The 21653-nt window shown below is 37.7% G+C and overlaps 1 protein-coding gene across 4 annotated transcripts in view; it reads right to left on the reverse strand.

Annotated features, from left to right (window-relative positions):
- CLCN3 (chloride voltage-gated channel 3) overlaps nucleotides 1-21653 on the reverse strand; it is a 62047-nt gene that overhangs the window by 5332 nt on the left and 35062 nt on the right. For all 4 annotated transcript variants that reach the window (XM_080589039.1, XM_080589041.1, XM_080589042.1 and 1 more), the window contains 10 exons: nucleotides 17898-18055; nucleotides 16331-16430; nucleotides 13960-14147; nucleotides 13247-13369; nucleotides 11788-11994; nucleotides 10351-10431; nucleotides 8574-9119; nucleotides 4284-4470; nucleotides 2691-3089; nucleotides 1747-1963 (listed from right to left, as the gene is read on the reverse strand). In XM_080589039.1, coding sequence (XP_080445165.1) covers nucleotides 1747-1963; nucleotides 2691-3089; nucleotides 4284-4470; nucleotides 8574-9119; nucleotides 10351-10431; nucleotides 11788-11994; nucleotides 13247-13369; nucleotides 13960-14147; nucleotides 16331-16430; nucleotides 17898-18055 — 2206 coding nt within the window. The remainder of the gene's footprint in view (nucleotides 1-1746; nucleotides 1964-2690; nucleotides 3090-4283; nucleotides 4471-8573; nucleotides 9120-10350; nucleotides 10432-11787; nucleotides 11995-13246; nucleotides 13370-13959; nucleotides 14148-16330; nucleotides 16431-17897; nucleotides 18056-21653) is intronic.

Raw genomic sequence — 21653 nt, forward strand, 5'->3', positions numbered from 1 at the left:
GTCCCCAGGAACAGACAAATTTCTTATTCACCATGGTAAAAATCAATCCACTCCCTGGAATGGATGTTCTAGTCACAGCTAGGAAGAATCAGCTTCGTCTTTATATAAATCTGTATCTGTCCTCAGCAATTTCTGCACAGTTCTTATTTGTAATTGGATCAGAACCAGTAAGTTGATGTGTGTCTTCATGTCTATTCAACTTGCATGAAATTTGCCAAAATTTAATAGTCCTCCATGTCCACGTGACTATGTATCACTCAGAGTACTTTGCTGACCTTGTTGTAATGGATGACACACTCATGGAAGACCACAAATTTGTAAACTGAACGAGGACAACAAATATAAGTGTCACGAGACAGCAAATTTTTAAAGTCATCCATACTCATCGATACTTTATCATAAAGTGATTAAGAACTCACAGTACAGTTTGACATAGCTTTACAAGACTCATCTTTCTTTAGAGTCAATTTTGAAATCAATGTCAATGTTTGAGCACTCAACCACAACAGAAGCTATGGAAAAAAATATCGTAATATGTATCAGTGAAGTTTCATCAACTCAAATTTCCCTGCACAAAACAGGAATAATAGCATGTCTGCACTAACTTCTAAGTGTCAGATCACAATGCCATTTCTCTGGCATAGGAAGGTTTTTAAAGAGCTACTTATACTTCTGAAAACAGCTATTTGACATTTGATATATTTGATTTCTTATTTTTTAAGAAAAAAAGCACGTTTAAAATACATTTGTTTTAAAATACACCTGAATAAAAAAAAAAAAACTTAGAAATCAGTGCAGTAGTTAAATGTTTGACACTTAGAGCAGCAGTCAACAGCAAAACAAAATAAATCCCACCCATATTTCAGGTTTCTTGATTTTGTCCCATGAACAGAGATCCTAAATAATGTGGATTAACAGACAGCGTTTCACTTCTCAGGTGACTTAAAAGACATGCTAGAGAGAAAGCAAGATATTATGGCAGAAGCTGCAATGCTGTGTGTCAAGTGGTTAACACAAGTGATACAGGAAAGCAGAATGTTGAAGTAGAACAGTACTCAGAAAAAGATCTTGTAATAAAAAAAAGAAATATATCAGATAAGAGACAATTTTAACGAACATTTCTCTGTCTCCATGCCAAGGGCCAATTTATTTAGTGGTAATCACATGACAACTCCCTACAGGCATATTTACAAACATCCAAATCTTGTAATTACTTTCTTGAAGTATTTCAAAGTGCAGAAGTAAAGGTTGCAGACTGAAGTTTCAGAACTAGTAGCACTTACTTAGTTTTTAGTATTCCAAACCTAATAGCTTGGTGGTAATTGTCATTACCAAACTCTAGAAGAGGAGGTATTGAACAGACCTTTCTCTACATTGCTTCTTATGAACCCAGGTAAGCTCAACAGCTGATGTACTTCATATTGACAGAACACACCCAAGCAGGAAATACAGGCCTTAGACTGCATCACACAAATTCTGACTCCTCCACAAGTGAGTTGCACACACAAAACTGTTGCTGAATGAGCGCTGGGTTTTTTTTCCAGAGCATCTTAAGACAACATAAACTACTGCCTGCTTACTTGGAATACAAGGGAAGAGTAAGAATTTAAGTGAAGTGCCACTGCACAGCACCTTCTTGACATACAGCAGCAACTATATGGATCCAAATACCATGAAAGCTTTGAACCTAGAAGTGAAAGTTACTGTGTCTAACAAAATGAACGGCATTGCTGCCACTTTACTCACCCGTTGTGTGTTACAAGGCACTGCCTCAAACCCAGCTTCCGGAAAATATCAACCACTATTTCCATGGGCGTGTGGTCTGTCACGGTGAAAGGGCTCATGTCAAGTATGCTCCTAAGCTTCAAAGGCCGAGGGCTTTCTGCTGGAAGCGATGGGGTATGCTGGGCAAAACAGACCCTGGAACTGCCAACAATCCCTTCCTGCTTCTTTCTAGCACTTTCTTTAAGAAAGTTGAGGGTTGGGGGGGAGACAGGAGAGGGAGAAAAATGTTAAATTCTTGGAGAAAGATGATTTAGTACAAACAGAAAATTCAATCAACACTACCAGGATCTGATGTTGTTATTCCCTAGATGCTGATATCCTGATGTTGTGTTTCTATAGCCACTGCTTTATCCCCAAGAAGCATTCGTGCAGAAATCAGAGCAGCCATCTACCATGCAGGTTTAGCCATTCTTCAGCTACTACCCTTCTCACTCCCACAATTAACTTGTATTTACTGTGGAGAGGTGGAAATACTGAAAAACTATCATACAGTAAGCACGCAGACAGCTGCTGAAGAAGCTGTCACAAAGAAAGCCAGTCTCAGTTGATGGCTCCCCCCTATAAAGATGACAAATGCTGTCATTATCATCATCATCATAGAACAGCTCGGGTTGGAAGGGACCTTCCACCCAGTTCCAACTCCCTGCCATGGGCAGGGACACCTCCCACCAGAAGTTGCCCAAAGCCCCATCCAGCCTGGCCTTGAGCACCTCCAGGGATGGGGCATCCACAGCTTCTCTGGGCAACCTGTTCCACCCTCTGAGAGAAGAATTTCCTCCTAACATCTAATCTAAATTTCCCCTCTTTTAGTTTAAAACCAATCCCCTTGTCCTATCATTCAAGTTTTAAGATTTAAAATCATTTCAGTTAGAATATATAACAATAAAATACTGGAAGATAATTACCTATTGCGATAGTTAAATCTCTTCTTAAAGCAAAGCCCACCAGTCTCTGCGATTCTTTTGACATAATAACAGGAAAACCGTTATAGCTGGTTTCGTTGATCAAGTTTTCTATGTCTTCAACTGTCATGTTATCCTGTGTCAGAACTGCTAACGGCGGATCACTTCTTCGAGGTCTCATTACATCAGCAGCCAGTGTTGTGTGAGTAAATTCCTCCTTTGCATCCAAGAAGGGATATCCATTCAGTCGGATGTGCGCCTCATAGATGCCTTCCCTACCAAAGGCATCTCCTACCCACTTACTGGTCATGACTGCAGCCATTAGGGGCACAATATATTCCAGCCCTCCTGTTAGCTCAAAGACAATAACTACCAGGGACACAGTCATCCTTGTCACGCCGCCTGCAAGAAAAATGGTAGCCATTAACATTCTACAATCAAGTAATATTGAGTTTAGTTTTCCTGCCTTCCTGTTGAGAACTGCAAACATAACTTTGTGCTGTTGTTTCATGCAAACTATGAATAAAATTATGTCTTTTTTGAAGCCAATCTTAAGTTAAAAATACTGAGAAATAAGGAAACCCAGTAAGACAATAATTTGGAAAAAGAACAGTACTAATGCAGGGAAGGAACAGCTAGCAATTCAACAGCTGTATTGTCCAAAGTATTAAGAATTTAATGCTGCTGTTGAACCATAAAACTTAATGAGAATTCTGAGCTGATTCAATCTTTCTTGACAATGGGACAAGACATGGATTATATTTCTCTTTTATTAGTAAGATGTTTGTTCCACAAAGGTTTCTGATACCATATCTTCTTCATTCAATAAGAACACATGTTCCTTCTTTCAACGCATTCAAAAGTGATTCACATTGAACTATTAAAAAAAAAAAAACACAACCTCTCCAAGAACTACATTTGTTCCTCTGGTACATTTGATTGGTCAAATACTCTTCCCTAAGGAAAAAACACTACTTTTGCCAGAGCTACACTAATACCTTTTAAGTTTAACTTCTAAGGTAACTAAATCAGGACAAGACAAGACCTTCAGAGATCTTCTAGTTTAGGTGCCCAACTTCAGCATCTTTGAGTGAAGCTGAATTTCAGCACTTTGTAAAACAGACTTCTTAAAAGTATGTCTAACCAGACTCCCCAAATCATTAGGCACTTCTGAAAGTTTTATTTACATTATGAATTTAAAGAACATTTGTTACAATTCATGCAGAAGTGGCAGCAGATCACATCAGCTCCTTATAACAATTTCAACAGTACTTGACTCTTTAAGTCCTCTATACATTTCAAGAGAGTGTTTTCTAGCTGACGTCGTAGTAACATCTATTGATGCCAAAAAGAGACATCAAACACTCCTATTTAAATTTTTCTATTTCTCATCATATAATCAATTTCAATTTCATGTTGCTCTTCAGATCGTAAGCATCTGATGGTTTCCTGTAGATAAGTGCAGTCTTCTGAAGAGAGGGAAGTCCACAGGAGAAGGTGTTCCAATACTGCCCATGTTTATACCTCCCTTCATTTTTCATTGTTATTTTGGTAACAGAAAAAAATCTGACATCTATTTTGTTGCAATTTAATTACCTAAGCATGCAGCAGCACCAACCATGGCATAAAGACCAGGTGTAATGCAGTCAGCTCCAACTTCACACCATTCTTTGAAAATGAACCAGTCGTGATGGTAATAAGCCAGCTGCTCCACTGCAATTCCTACAATCCTTCCTGCTATGGCTCCAATTGCCATGCTAGGTATGAACAACCCAGATGGAACCTACAACAGAAACAGAAGAACTGCTGTCATGCTCATGGGAACATATTTGATGCATATTTTTAGAATTGGTGTGCTGTTGTTTGTTTTCTTCTTCCCTCCAAAAGAAATGCAAATACTGAAACTGTCATGTTAAAAACACGTAAACTGACATTGCAAGGCTAGTAAAACTTAACACAATGCTACTCATACCCCTGACCAACTTAGTTAGCGGAATCCATTTTATGAGCACATTTATTTGCATTTCACTGTATTTTAGAGCAAATCTATTACCGATACAGGACCACAAACTATATTCTCAGTGCTAACAGCACAATTCTGTCCAATGTATGTTTGCCCAATCTGAGCCATGCTACTAGTACTGAAAACTCTTTGATTTCTCATCTCCCTTATTATACCTCACGTTCCTCTAAACCAACATTCACTTACTAAACAAGCTTTGCACACAGAAGGATTGCCTTCACAAGTTGCTTCCCAGCTCCTATAAATCACACGACGAACAAAACAGGTCATTTTAAAAAGAAGCTTCACCTACTGTAACACGATTCTCCAAATGAAGTAGTGCATATAGAACACTAAGTACACTAAGAGGCAGGTAAACTGCTGTTAAAAAAAAAGCAGGTAACATTTCTGTTAAAACATAACAAAAACAAAAAAAACACAAGCATGTTTCTGCTGTAATTTTAGTTATTTAATCTTTTTTTCTGTTATTAACTAAAACCTGGAAAGGCCACATAGCCTTGTCATAGCAGAATGGTTTAGTGAAATCTTACTGCAAGCTTATATCAGTAGCAGCAAGAGTGAGAAATGAGGGTTCATCTGAGAAACCACTGTTGTGCATCTTTTCTCCTCCTTAGGAAGCTAATCTTTCAAAACAAAAAAAAAACACACACAAAAAACCATACTGCATCTAAATGTGTCATTAAACCGGAAAAGCCTGCTGCTTCTCCTCACAGCATCTGTTGGTATCAGAAATACATTCCACTATGGCTGAAGTGCAAATCTTAACCACAAGCAGTAAAATTCTTACTTTGCATCTAAACAAATCTAAACTCATCTTGTCCAATAATTTCATTACAAAATTGCACTACTGGTATAATAGGAAACACCAATTATTTATTTTTCCACTGCAGAGCTGTGAAATGTAAGTATTATGCAATTCCAAACTGGGGATTTTACCCTGGAATCCAGTAGCTGATGCAAAACTGTATTTCAGAACCTATTCACATTATTATATTATCAATATTTATGGTTGCAAATAATTTCTAACATGCAAACCAAGGACAAATCAATACACCAAAGTCTGTCTGAAAGTCAGCTGCATGAGTTTTGTTGAAAGGTTTAATAATCCTTCATTCCCATTCCTGAATTACCTAATATTTTCAGTGCTGATGGCAGTAGTATTCAATGCTGTCATTTTAGCATAATATCCCAATCATGCATTTATCTCACTACTACTATTTCCCACAATTGTTTCTAAGCCCCTTTTTAACTGTTAAAATACATTTTTTTCCTGAGTAAAATTATTTCTTCGTGAGCAGTACTATACCCTGAAAAACTAGCATTTCAGACTTAGAAGTATTTGAATGTATCTTTGAAACTGCCTAGATCCTAGTCTGTCAGGAGTATGCCACAGAAATTCAGGCTCCAAATGGAAATTACATCGAGATTGTTTCTTATTCTTTGTTAACATATATTTTTTGTGCATTTAACTCCTCTTCGTTTCATCACAACTAGATAATGGTTAGAGGTCTAACTGATTACAATTTCACAGTTGCATCCCTTTCCCCAAGCCTCTGAATCACACGTCACGAAGTGGAGAGGAACCTTCACACAGAAAGAGCAAAGAAAACCAAGTAGGTTCCACCCTGTCTCAGCTATCTCTTCCAGTGCATGCCAGCCTAACTGAAGGTATACTTCAGAGAAAATGGCTTATACTCTGGCACATGTACTATCTTTGAAACAAGCAAGGAATCAGGATATATGTGCACATTTCCACTTCTTTAGTAGAGTAGTTGGATACCAGTCCGGGCCTGAGGCCAATCTGCAATCCCATCCCAAACTGTTCATCATCAGCAATTAAACGCAGAACAAGTCCACTGAAAATAAACAGTCCATTATATACATATACTGTACATATGTATACAATCTATTTACTCTTGCAGTGTTGTTCCGTGTTAGACTGAAAAATAAGTGCTGCCAATCAACTTTCTGGCGATCCCCGTCCATGGCAGTAAAAGCAGTAGGAATCACCAGACCCCACAGGCAGCTGCGTCGCTTTGCTCACCTCACAGACCATCAGCTCCCAAGGGGAAGGGGCAGAACTTGTGTGTTTGCACATGGCTACAGCTCCAGGAACAGACCTGGAGAATTCGGAGGATTTTAATCATGATTTAATGATTTCATGACCAACTCTTTTTTTTTTTCCCCTCTCACAGAAATAAAGCTCAAAATATAAATAAATACAATATTCAAGTGACATTCCCTTCTCCAGATACTGCCTGACATTTTAACCTGACATATGCTTCAAAGCTTCAGACAAATGTAGGTAGCACAATCCCATCAGCAACTGCAGCACAAATCCTTGCCTATTTGTAAAGTGGTAAATATATTCTTACAACAGATTGCAAGTGCTAAAAGTATGAGAAAAGGAACCAAAACCAAATAAAGAGGAAGCTCTACCTTTCTGTAACTGAGTGAATTTTAATACACTAAGTGTGATCCTGTGCTGACAACTCCATGAAAAAGTCAGATGCACACGAACAGAGGAATGCTAAGAGATAGAATCTAAGTTATAATACTTAAATGGTAATAAATGTTGTAATGCTTAAAAGGCACAGCCCTAGATAAGTGAAATTCTATACAACAGAACTGTAGTATGATAGGTAAAATTCTGACTTATAGAAGACTAACGTTTCACATATACCCAACAGATTTATCTTACCCATCAAACAACCTATGGAATATAACATCAAATAACAGACTGCAACATATTCTCAAATACCAACAGGCGAGAAACACAAGACAATACTGTTCGATCAATCACAGAATGGTTGGGGGTGGAAAGGAGCTCTCCAGATTGTCTAGCCCAATGCCCACTCCCTTTTTAGTCCTGGTTCAAGCAGGATCAGCTACAGCAGGTTGCCCAGGACTGCATCCAATTAGGTCTTGAGCATCTCCAAGGATGGAGACTCCATAACTTCTCTGCATGACCTGTTCCAGCGTTCAACCACCCCCATATTAAGGTGTTTTCTTATGCATGCAATTATCGAATAGCAATGTACACTGTCAAAAACTGGAGCTAGTTTAAACACAAATCCTGCTTAGCAGACATTCTGCAAGTCGTGTTTGTGTTAAGAAACATTTAATATTGATGTAGCTGAAAAAAGTACAAAGGGAGCCTGAAAAGCCAGAAAACAGTGAAGGCATGGCAGTTAGGACATGCTGCTCAGAAAGCCGACACTGGTTGGAGAATAGCTTGAAGGACTGATAAATGAAGTGTCCAGGAAGGACAAAAAAATTAATTGTTTTGTAATGGAAATTTCCAGTACAGTCACATGAAAAGAGCCTGCTTTCTAGTCATGACATGCAATACTAGAAATTTCAGGAAATAAATCATTATCGGCTCCCTTAGCCTGGGGTAATTACATTAATGTAGTAAGTGAGGAGAGGAGATAAAAAAAGATGCAATAGTTCAAGAAATATAGCCTTTTTTGTTTTTCATGCGACAGTACTAAGGAACCCAAGTGGTCGTGTTTGACCTCAGCTTTACTTGGCTTTTAGAAATTTTAAAATCACCCTCACTGCTGAATCAGGCCCATACAGCCCTCCATCCACACAATTACTGTTGTCTATAAAATTTAGCACCTACTTCTATTCAGCTGAACAAACAAAGGGCTAGTTTGAATTCAATGAACCTTAACATTATTTTCTACATGACTTGCTTATTAATCAACAGTAAACGGTTTTGTTTTTTTTCCCTTAAGAGACCTAAAACTACACATTAAAAAAACTATAAAAAGATGCTAGCTTTGAGAGATGGAAAATGAGAAAGGCAGTAATGAAATAATCACAGTAGATGATGCAGCCATGGCATTCACACTTACCTTGATACCAAAGGTGAAGACCGTCATGATTATTTTAAATATGAGTGCTAAACACAACTGCCATATAGCTGAATAAACTCCGGTGCCTGCTGGGCGGTCAGGAATATCATCTACTATTTTGCTTGCGTTCATATCATTTCTGTAGTCACAGAGGGAGGAGGATTCTAACGGCCCACAGTCTGTGAACAGCTCTTTAATAAGCTCACTGGTGTTTAGCCTTGTATATGGATTAGGAAATGCGATGACAGCCGTTATTGCTGCAACAATAATAACCTCCAGGACAGGGTACTTCCCAAATTTCGTAGATTTGCGTCGACGACACCATGCGATGTTCGCTCGAATGAAAAATGCTCCCCAGAGCCCACCAAATACTCCCAGAAGAATAAAAGGAAGCAGTTCAAAAAGGTACCAAGGAGTGTGATATTCCACATAAAAAAGAACTAGGCGGCTATTACCAAAAGGATTGATGGACCTTAAAACAAACGCAGCTACTAAAGCAGCAAAAAATGATCTCCATAAAGTTTTCAGGGGGAAATAATAACTGACCTGCAAAAGGCAATACATGAGAATTGTTAGTGATCCAGTTAAAGATACTGGAAAAGACTGTTTCATGCATGTATTACAGTTCTGTTGATCACATGCTATATATACTGAGGAAAAAAGTCATATTATCAGTACTATTCCTATCACTTGGAGCACTGGAGCTCCAGCACATAATACATTTTTATAAAGCTCTAAAACAATTCATACTTAGATCAGTTTCAAGACCTATACTAAAGCAACACTGAAACCACTGCTGTTGTAAGAAAAAACAGAGAGTAATTTATGCTTAAAACCATCTCTGTTTATAAGCATCTCTTCCTAGCATTCAACAAACACCAGATCGGTTATTAGCTGTTCTCTCAAACTTCCCGCTAATACTGTTTCATCTCCTTTCAGCCAACAGTGAAGGGTTTCTGGCAGATGTGTGTTTTTATGAAGTATTGTTAAAACAACAACAACAAAAATTTAAATACAACATGCAAATTCACACTTAAGCCCCATACAACATGACTGAAATTTTGAGAGTCTTCTCAGCCTGTTTGTTTTGCAACAAAATAATTCTTCAAAATCCCTTAATGATATAGGGAAATTATACAAGTATACTTTCCTTCCTTCCCCCTCCCTCCCACTCAGTTTGGAGATTTTTAGAAGACCATTAACATGTGAAATTTCTTAAAAACTGCTAATGATCTAAATAACATTGTTTTTGAAACAAAAAATGTTGAAAACTAATTTAACAAGAAACATTTCTTAGTGAAAATAGTTTGATGGCCTCGGTGGTTTTATTATAGTGTATTTGTTTTATTAATAATTAATGTATTCACTTTTGTTCAGTGTCTGAAACTTTGAAGAAAATGTTTGAAGGAATGACTGAACTGTCAAAGAGATTTCTAAAGCCTCTTACAAAATGAAAAAAGAAGTCCCACAATTTTCACTTTTTAGAATGCATTTATAGAGTGAAAGACTGGTGCCTCTCTCTATGTAAACTGTACTTATTGACTCAGCAATTCTCCAGAAAAATATACTTGAAAATAAAGCAAAGTTGACATTCATCCAGAGAAAAGAAAAAAAATCTTAAAGGGTTTGCCTATAACAGGACTCATCATTTTGAAATGTGGGTCCTAAAATAACTTCTCTCTTAGGAAAAACTCCACAGCTTAAAGGAATCTGAGATTTTTCATAAAAAAAACATATTTTTAAATCATTTTTCCTTTAATGCCATCTCTTGACATACCTCCTCCAGACTGAAAAGGACTCCACCAATTGGGGCACCAAAGGCTACAGATACTCCTGCTGCTGAGGCAGCTGACAACACCTAGAAAAGACAGTAGTAAAGGGTTTTTCACAGTCTGTGATATGCTCTGAAAATGAAAAACACAATCTCATTACAGTTATCAGTTTCTGCTATGTTTCTGTCTAGGACACAGACTTGATAACAGAAAAGCATCAGGTGAGTGTATCAGAATGCTTATTAAATGTGGCCAGTGCCCATAGCAGCTGCTGACGAGATACCAGCCACAATGAAGCCATGGATGCTCCTCCAAGCATCCTCCCAAAAGAAGCCTGTGGTTCAATATGAAACTGCTGATAGCTCTTTTTCGAGAAATTGTAGCGAGCTTTCCCTGTACCAGAACACGTATGTAGTAAAGAAGTCCACCTACTGCAAATATTACTCATTGCAAAGAAAAAAATCAGTGACAGACTATGCAGTTTTTAAATCAGTCCTGTAGATTTGCACTCAGTACTCTTCAGGCAAAAACTTTCAAAAAGGCATAAGGTGAACGAAGATTAAGAGAAAAATTATTAGGAAACAAAGAAGCAGATGGTCCTGCAGCATCATGGATGAATTAAATTCAATGCATGAGGCTGGTTCAAGTGCATGTTAATTGTAACAATATCAGACAGGTTCCTTGCAAGAACAGTGGCCCCTGAAGCACTTACATACCTGTGGAAGAATGCACAGAGAAACTCCAAGAATTATCACACTCGAGATGAACAACGAAACCATGGAAAATAAATGATTTACTTAAGAATGCACTGCTTTGAAACTGGAAGTGAATCCAAGTTTCCTATACAGTCTGCAGTCTTCTTCAAGAAGCATGGAACTTGAGAGTGAGAGTACTACAGCACAGCTCGGGCAACACTCTTTCTTATTTTACAATGTGGAAATTTTATTATATTAAAAACAATGTTACATCTTGCTACTCACTATCATTATGCTTGTTTTCAATAGTATGGCTCTTAACTGCCAACAACAACAAAAAAACAGGTGAAGAGCCAAAAACACTGTTGTCGCCAACCCTTTCCCAGGAGCACTTTGTTCATCAGTTCAGAAATTCTCTGCTGTCCTCACACAAAACTGGAGATGATTGGCAAAATATAGAGTCAAGAAGAAGAAAAAGAAAGAATTTAAGGAAAAATCGAATGGTAACTGAGATGGGAAAAATGCAGAAATGCTCTGACATGGAAACATGGAAACAGTTTGCCTTAGAGAATGCTAGGGTCTTAACACAATGAAGAGCCATAGATAATTCAAGCCTAAACACACCCTGAGAGAACAAATATCTTCTAAACAAATCAGTGTTTGGATTTTTTATTTTTTTTATTTTTTTATTTTTACAAAACATATGGAAAATCGATACGTTCTAGAAATCATTTTACAAAAACTTACCTCTCGTTTTTTAGCTTCATTTGTGCTGTACTTTGGAAAGAGGTAGGAAAAAATATTCCCACAGCAGCAGGCAACATGTACCAAGGGACCTTCCTTTCCTAAACTCAAACCCGATGCTACAGCCAAGACTAAAGTGATGGTTTTTATCATCAAAGTCCACTTTCCCAAATAACCTCTGATGATGAAGCCGCTCAAAATAGTTTTTATCTGGAAGAAAAAAAATTGCTACTGTATTCGACTTTCTTCAGTAAATAATTACTTTTATCATTTTAGACATTTAACTTCAAAAACAGCCTTTCAAAAGGGCTAACTCTGTCAGACATTAAAGCATGCATCATTCTGATTACTACACAGAGCCCATTTGGTTGCCAGAGGCTTTTCATTTGCAACTTACTGTACAACAGAGAATAATGTACAACAACAACATCAATTACATTTGGTAGAAAACATATCTGCAGTGGTTTCTAGGACTGCATTCGCTGGTTTATTACGTAAATTGTCAAATGAAAGTCAGAAAATTCCTGAAGGAAAAAACAAACCTGCAAACACTATACTATTGCACTACACTAAGACATCTCACCCTTGCATCAATTACACCCCTTTCTATTTTTCTGTATTCCCTGTTTGTTGACATGAAGATGGAAAAGATCAGCCTCTTTCACTAGAAAGTGTCTTTCACTTTCCTAGGACTTTACTTTTCCTAACAATGTCACGTTACTGGCCTGCAAATATGCCTGTATATAGAAAATAATGCAGTTATCAAATCAAAGAACAACATATCTATAAATACGACATGCACAAAACACTGGCCAGCTGTGTCTAGAAAGTAAAGGTTATCTATATTTGGAGACCAATTTAGGATGAAATCTTTTCTGGAGTAACACCACAGCTCTTGAGACTTACACAAAGGCAGGATTTCTTCAATTTCTGCAGTACAAATACATGGAAAATATTTACAGAATGACTGGAGAAGTGTGACTGACCGGAATTTTACTTTGTCGTCCTCCCCCATCCCCCACCACACTCTGTGCATAGTTGCAGAGAGCAACTGTAAAAAGATGAGTTTCCAGGGATACTACACAATTTGCTTTGAAAGCTGATAGTCGACCCACATTCTGTCAATGATCCTCTGCTCTCTGATCACTGCAGGACAAGGTTTGGAGGGGTGCTGGGAAATAACTCTTCAGAAGTTTACTCTCTTAGGCTAAGTATTTCCACAAAACGTAGTCCAGCCACAAGCATGAAGCCAAAACCTATGCACTCCGTACCTGAAGCTTCACAGCACCTCCTTTTTTCAGCAACAGTTGGCACAATTAATAGGAATATTCAAATTTAAATAATGTAATGTATTTCAAAGTCACAAGGCCCTTCCTCTTGGTTTCTCCCTGACCCTGTAAAGCAGCAGGAATTTTCACGCCAATATGAAACATCTGTAATGTAATTATTATTTACACCTCACCTCAGGTATCCCAGAGCCACAGGCATATGGTGCAAATACCTTCACCAGAGAAACTGCTAAAAAGGCAAAGCTCAAAGCCCAGAAAATGTACATTATGTAGTTCATTATGTATGAACCTGGACCCTAAAGAAAAAAAGAAAAACCCCAAAACGTCAGAATACAAATCTGATGTAGGAGCAGTCACTGCTTAAAATAACAGAAGTACTGAAAAGCATAGCCCTTTGCACATCAGCAAAGACTGGGTTATACAAGTTAGTGTTCTAAGACTTCACATTAACAAACAAACAAACAAGATAAAAACAAACATAGTACAGCACCTAATAGCTATAAAAATGCCTAAGATCTACTGAATACTAAGTCTTCTTTATTAAAAAGGTTTTATGCTAGAAAAACTAAAAACAATATTCTTAATTATCCAAGGACAATACAGACTTCATATCTGTTTAGTTTTTTGTTTAGTATGATCAAGAATAAAAGCTCCTGTTATTAACAGTTCTATACTCTCCTTACAAATTCCTTACACCCGCAATACTCCAAGTCCTCTTGCAGTATATAAAATGCACATTTATTAGAGCGTAACTAATTAATCAATTAAAATGCCGAAAAACTGAGCAATAGTAGAACCCAAAGCCCAATTTAGTACCCTGGCCTTAAGACCATTCTTTTCTTTGCTCAGTAGAGCAAATGCCTTCAAAGAAGGGGCATATACTTACCTCTGCTTGCCCAATTATTAGTTCTGCCCATGTTTTCCACTGTGGACATTTATCTCTCTCTTCAAACGTGGTCTCATTTGAACCCCAGCAACACTGTTCATGGTTAAACCACAAAGCACTAAGGCAAATGCCTTCCTTTAAGTCAGTCATCCAGTCAGCAGCAATATCGATTAATCCTGCCAGTGCCCCTGTTGTAGAACAGTTCTGCGTTAATGTTCTAGGAAGTGGAAACAACAAGAGCACCTAAAATGAAGTGGGATGGCATTAACTTATATAAACTGAAGTTACAGAAAGCCTAAAGAAAATGACATTTCAAACATTATTGATTTCGAGGAATATGTTATATTTCCAGTATAGTAAGATATTTGCTGAAGAATCTGGTACCTTTTGTTATTTCCCAAGTTGGATCCCAGAATCACTCAAAATCCCAGCATGGCTGAGGTTGGCAGAGACCTCTGGAGGTCCTCTGGTCCAAGCCCCTGCTCCCAGAGCAGGCTGCCCAGGACCATGTCCAGGAGGCTTCAGGAGATCTCCAAGGAGAGAGACCACAGCCTCTGTACAGCACCCTATTACCAGTGCTCCATCAGCTGCACAGCACAGAAATGCCTCCTGATGTTTAGATGGAACCTCTTGTTCCATCAAGTTTCTGCCCACTCCGTCCTGTCCTGGCTCTGGGCACCACTGAAAAGAGCCTGCCTACATCTTCTTTGCACCCTCCTTTAGGTATTTATAGATACTGATGAGATCTCCCCCCGAGCCTTCTGTTCTCCAGGCTGCACATGCCCAGCTCTTTTGGCCACTACTCACAGGAGAGGTGCTGCAGACCCTCCGCTGGACCTTCTCCAGTATGTCTAACTGTCTCATACCGGAGGGCCCAGAAAGACGTATTTTTTTAATCCCTACGCCGTACTTCTCCAACAGTCCACTGATACTACAGAGTTAAGAGTCAAAAGATGACTAATATTTTTCTGACAAAAGAGACAATATACTTTCTGACACAATATCTTACCATGCCTCAAAGAACTCATGAACTATTTTAGTATATTTTGTAAATACATATTTTAAAAAAAATAAAAATTCTTACCTTGCCAACAAAGGTTTTAGAACACCATAAATAGAAGACCATACAAACCCTGATGACATTCATGTAATAGATACACAAAATGGCCTAATACCATAACATGGTGAGCATGTAAACCTCCTACTACAGGTAACAAGCAGCACAGATGCTAAGCACTTCTCCAACTCAAAGCTTTTTTTTTTAAATCACAAAAATATTTACAAAAACCAAATACCTTTTTCATGGTACCAGTGTTCTGCAAAACTGCATCTGAAGTCAGTATTTTTGAGAATGTATACAACTGTTAATTAGTTATAATTTCCTATTTTTACGGTATTAATCGCTACCACAGAAAGTTGTATAGAGACAGCCCCTGGACTTACTTGTATGAGCTGGCAGTAGAGAACTAACGCCGGTTCACATTTACTTACCTCCATACACCATCAGTTTAAGATTCTGGGCCAAACAAGGTCTAAGTCAGTATTTCAGTAGAACAGAATTTAAACTACATTAATTGAAATACATAAACTAAGACCTTTTCCTGACAGAAATCAAGGTTGTACCATTTGAGATTCACTGGACAGATACGACATAAAACAACTGAAACTGCAAAACCTGAGCAATGTTCATGGCCAGAATTTGCTAGCTCTGAAGCACAGTAAAGCTATTTTAATATACATTGCAGCTTTGGAGGGGGAGAAAAAAACCACACAAGGAAACAACACTGCACTTTCCCACTCAAATTAACATAAGCAATTTCCAGCAATTATACACTCCCACTTTGTATATTCAGAGGTATATAAACATGCTACACATTTTGCATATATATTAATTTATATGTGATTTGTGAGTGATTATGTATACATTTAAGTAGTAATTATACACTTCCCATGCCTTTTAACAGACATTTCTATATTCTGCAACTAATCAAATCCTCCTAGGACTTAAATCTAATATTTCTGTTTAAAATATTTCTTTGGAAAAACTGAGCAAAACATTTGCAACATCTTGCTTCTGCATATTTTGGTCACTTGAAACTGTGCCGGTAGAAAGTAGCACTGCATCACAGTGCGGCCACAAACTATCAAACAATTTCAGCTATAAAAATTCATCTTAAAATAAACCAAGTGGTAAAGGGTTTTGTTTCCCTTAGTAAATCCTCTCCCCGAAAACACTAAGGTCTGTATATCAAGATAGTGACTCTTTTCCTCCCTTAATGAAATTACAACACTAGCCTGAACTAGCTCTTATCCAAGTTGGTGAACAATACACAAATGAAATGTAAAGAAATACTCTCTTTTTTTAAATTACCTGATGCCAAGCCAGTTAGTGTGACTACGAGCCATCCTGACCATGCATCATACAAGCTTTTTGTCATCTCCCATGCTGATTCTTTCTTCTTGCTGTTAATCTGCAAAGAGAAATCATTATGAATAGTTGCACGTGTTTTTTTAATAACAGGAGAAAAAAGTATGTATAAGTAACTGCGTGATGCAAACTGCAGGCAAACATACCCACTCTTTAAGCTACAAGCATTCTCCCAGTATTACTGCATAAAATAAACTTAATTATTCAGATATCTAGTAACTGAGAGGAAGGTAAAATGAATACTGTCGGCAATGTCTAGAATGTGTAATTGTAAAATTATTTCTCTCCTAAATCTTCAATGATTTACACTGAACCGGAAATACTGTATTTCTTTTAGTATGTTACTAATAAGCTATTCCATGTAACTCAGATTAATTAGCTCAGATTAATTACTAAGCTTCTAGTCCAAATATAAACATTTTTCTTTTATGTTTAAACCAAATACCACACCAAAAAAGAACAGAAAAAAATGAAAAACATAGACAACTACCTGACCCTTCTAAACAACTATAACCAATGACATCTAATGGTACTATACGGAAAAAAAAAATCATTTTAGCTTTATTTACTTTACTTTGTGCATGTAGTCAAAATTTGTCCTCAACATGTTTTATTATGTAACTGTCTTAATTTTTTTTTCATACTGTAAAAGGAGGGAGAAAGCATGTACAACAAACAAGGTGCATGGGCGGGAGGGGAATAAATCAAGGAAGCACAATACTAGGCAAGGAAATCTCCGAATCGGCTTTATTTTTAAAGTAAATTACTGTAAGGATTCCAAAAGTTTGGCAATAAGGCTCCAAATAGTGTATTTCCTCCTAAAAGGCTACTAAACAGATCTATTACAAGACTGATGGTAACTTGTACAACAGTAATACAACCAGAGTCCAGTTCATGAAAGAACCTGTAGCAGAGTACACTGATACCGGTGAACAGGCTGAACTTTGAAGATCTTCTGAAGAAATGAATAAAGAGGAGAAGAAAAGAAAGTTTTGTGATGGAAGAGTGGAAGGGACATTTCCTATGCTTACTGGGACTACTTTTTTGTTAAATAGTTAGACTCTAATATTTTAGATATGAGAATTTCACTGTTCACAGTCAAAACAACGAGAGCACTGCATAGCAGTAGCAGACATACACCTATACCAGTACAGGTACCACCACAAGCACTACCATACTGTTAAAAGTTCATCTACACTGTAATGTAGCTTTAAATATACAACCATTGCAATAAACGCAGTACTCTAAAAATGTCAAGGGGGCATGACACACCTGTTCCCACTCTGTTAAGTTACAGCTTTCTTTTAAAGTTATAATACTGTTGCACAACTGCAGGTATCAATGACACTTTTTTTGTTGTTGTTTTTTTATAGCATTAGAGTGGTTCTACCTGATGTAAATACTTACAAATTTAAAAGTCTGCACGTATTTATATGTATTACTAGACCAGATCTCAACACCAACACCCAAGCCAAAATAAATTCCAAGTACTGCTATTTATCTCATGTACCCGTCTATGCCTTTCTCTGTCTTTGCACTTCTCTCGAACCCAGTCAATGGTATGGAAGTCATCGTACGTTCCTACTCCAGGAATTGGTTCATCCAGAAGATCCAGTAAATGCGTTGAACTGTTGATGCTTCCTCCATTTGTCATTGTATAATGAGTTCCTGTGACAGAGAACAGACAGAAATTAATAAATTCTGTAATAAACTAAGTATTCTAATGATCATGACATTGCATATAAAATTTCTATGCAAGTAATTAAGACACTTCCCATAGTATGTGTATGTTATGTCATTTAGGTCTCTCAACGTTGCATGTTAAATTGTTTTTCTGTTGTTTATCTGTACGTTAAATTCGCACAGCAGCAACTTCATATTTCATGTTGGTTAAATATAAATTAATGTACTAGTCGAATTACTGTTCCATTTTGTGTGCAGACTCCTGAGAAATTTCAACAGAACAAAGTGGGGGAAAAAATGAGTGTTTCTGACACATATTTAACTTGAAATTTGCTTTTGTTTATGAACTACTAGAGGAAAAACTGACTGTAAGAAAACAAAATCGGCTAATACATGAAGCTCACAGGACCTCCATAAGTTGCCAGTTATTTCTAAATATTCCAGTCTTTGTTTACCGCTCTCTCCTGCATGTCTGAATCAGACCTAAAAAGTATTATCAACAGATAATAAATGCAGCTTAAAAAAAATGAAGCAAGTACTCACAAGACAGCCCTCAGTTGCAAAGTTGGAAATACTGTAAAAAGAAAATGTCTTCTACCGATTTATCATCACTAACTCCTTCACAGCCAGCTTACACAGCAGCACCCCCCAGCAGTATTTCTTTCAGTAATCAGAATAAAAAGAGCGAGATGAATATGGAATGCAGGAAAGCTTTGTCTTTTTAAGCTTCCATATGTCAGCAACTCAGCAATATATTGTTTTTTTTTTTTGAGTTCCTGTGGTATGTTTACAGACCCTAGGCAAAATTTCCTTCTGAATGGCTGCCTAAATATAGCACGACCACCATTCCCCCATGCCCTCAGTGCTTCTACAGCAGTAATTGCTATAAAGGGAACATTTATATTGAGGTTAATATAGACAATAATGATTTAAAGAGTGGTTACTCTCACTTGTTTGACTAAAAACAAAGTAATTTGGCCAACGGCACATGGTATACCACAATAACCTCTATTCTTAAAGATGTAGGCCCAATCTGGCCAACACTACTATCAGTTCAGGCAGGCCTAAGATTTTTATTTTTATTTTTTGGAATTGTGGGTTCAGCTTCTTGGTGCTGTCAGCAGTGTACAATGTATAAAAAATAAACAAAAGATCTTTTGCTTGAAAGGTCTTGTTTATGCTTTCTATGTAACACAATGCTTATTTGGACATTTTCTTGGTGGTGAAGGACAAGAAAATTATAATAAAAAATGTATTAAGACCAAATGCAATCTGAAACTTTCAAGATACACAAAACTATTTGTTTTAGTACTCAGCACCCCTGCTTTGCTGTTTACATGCAGACAAGCTGAAAGGTCTACAAAAAGATTAGTTTGTTAATTTACTTATTTGTTTCACATTTAAAGTGAAAGGGAAGAATGCAAATGCAGAAAATGCCTCAACAATGCCAACACCTTTCTCTCAAAGCTGCTGCTGGTCTCTCTTAAGACAGATGCTTCCATTGTTAGCCAAAAAGGCTAACAACAACAGAAGCTCGGGTCAGATTTGCAAGTGGAGGCAAATGTGAAAATCTTGATCTAGGATAAGGGATTCAACTCTCTTGCCATTTCCAAATCTGGTAACTAGAAAGGAAGTCTAACATACATGCCTGGCTAGCTGAAAGGACAAGTGCATGTAGTGGATGAGACAGTAATCAAAAGTGATACTGCTCTCAAAATTTAAAGGGGAAAAAAAAACAACAGAAGATGAAATGAAAATGATTTTTTTTAAGCGATATTATCCTTCTTCACAAAAGGGACATAAATTACAATTCAGCCTCAACTTAATTATTCATCTCCTACAACGTTTCAGTTACATCAAGAAGTTTCCTGAACCTGAGTGATCACAATAGAACAAAAGCTTGCCTTTACCCCAGAGTATGGCTTTATGCCCTGCTATATATGAACCATCATATATGAACCAAAAACATTAAGCTATAAGGAGCACGCAGCTTTATGCCACATGAGGCAAAGGACAGTTGAGAGCTGGAAAAGCATCACAAACAGTAAGAGCTGATTTTAAGCATACATCACAAAGTGCTGAACTGGATTCTTTCCACAGAAACCATCAGGGACAGCACCACAAACTACAACAGGCCCTGAGCAGAGCTTGGAGTAGACTAACGAAGAACGGTCCTTGCCTGGGCACGGTAAAAATCCCACTGAGATCACGTCAAGCTCCTGCTTTGCCAGCATCTGCTAAGTCACAGGATGGGAAACACGTGGCACACCAAACACTGAAATGATTATTGTATGGTGGGGAGAGATACGGAACGAGATGTGAAGCTGAAGAGGTGATTTCCTTGAATACAGAGCTGTCATGGATGCCTTATGCAGACGATTAGCTGTTACATTATACCAAGAGAAACCACGTATATATATATATGGTATACCATTACACCTGAGAAACAGGCTAGAGTGAGCGTGGTGTAAAGGCCACCCTGAAGAGGACCACGGAGAGGACAGCTGTGTAAGACGTGATGCTCAGCGTCTAAGATACAGTCTGACAGCAGCGGCATAGGACATTCTCCAGCTAATACCATCATCTATAGTGCCTTTAACTATTCCAAAGCAGCACTTAGAGAAATATACCTTTACCAGTACTCGACACTTTTCCAAGCTTTCACTTCCCAGTCTTCCCTTCCTTCTCTAACATGCCACACCACAAGGCACTCCTTCCAGCCATGCCAATGATGATTCTCATCAGCATAAACACATGCAAAGTCTCATCATGTCATGCCAGTTTCATCAAAGCGTTTTAAATTTATTTTCAATTCAACAGATTGTTAAAATCTTTGCCATTCATATGTATTTTTCAACACAACACTCTAATCTCCAAGCAGGAAATTATTAATTACCACACAAAGTATATATGCACAGCCTCTAGCTACAGAACACCTCCATTTTCTGCATGTACACACCTGAGCTATTCTGCAGCTGCAAAGAAAGTAAAGCCTTCTTTTTCTTATGTATGGCTATGCTTTAGGCTTTATTAGACTGGGAAGCAGATGGTAAAAAAAACGACAGGCAGAACTTTTATTATCATAATTATTCCAAACTAAGCCATGTTACCACAGAGAAGTAAAATAACAACACACTGGTCCTCTCAGAGGCTCCATATAACTCACAGGAAACCTGACGAAGCAAATTCAACACAATCCTTCTACACTTGGTAAAACTTTAGGACCCGAGGTAGCTGGCATCCCGTAATTAGCAAAATTGTCCAACAGCATCTTCACCGATCTTGTATTCTCTACACGTAGCTAGTGAGCTGCTGCAATCACAGACTGCTTGCAGACAGTAAGCTTCCAGACAATAAAAGTAACATGTTTCTTCAGAGCAAGGAGATTGTCTTTTCTAGGTGATCCAATTGCTGTTGGCCTTGCCTGAGCTATTTTCTAGGAAGGTAACTGATTTTCGTTATCCTTCCACGCATGTAATTCCAAGCCTTCAGCACAATCTTCTCTCAGCAATCAGATCTGAGTGCTGAAGTACTGCTTCAAGTGAAGTTGATTAAAACAGGGGAAAAAAACAGACGTGAAGAT

This window comes from Anser brachyrhynchus (assembly GCF_964034855.1).
Source record: "Anser brachyrhynchus genome assembly, chromosome: 4".
Taxonomy (NCBI): Eukaryota; Metazoa; Chordata; class Aves; order Anseriformes; family Anatidae; genus Anser; species Anser brachyrhynchus.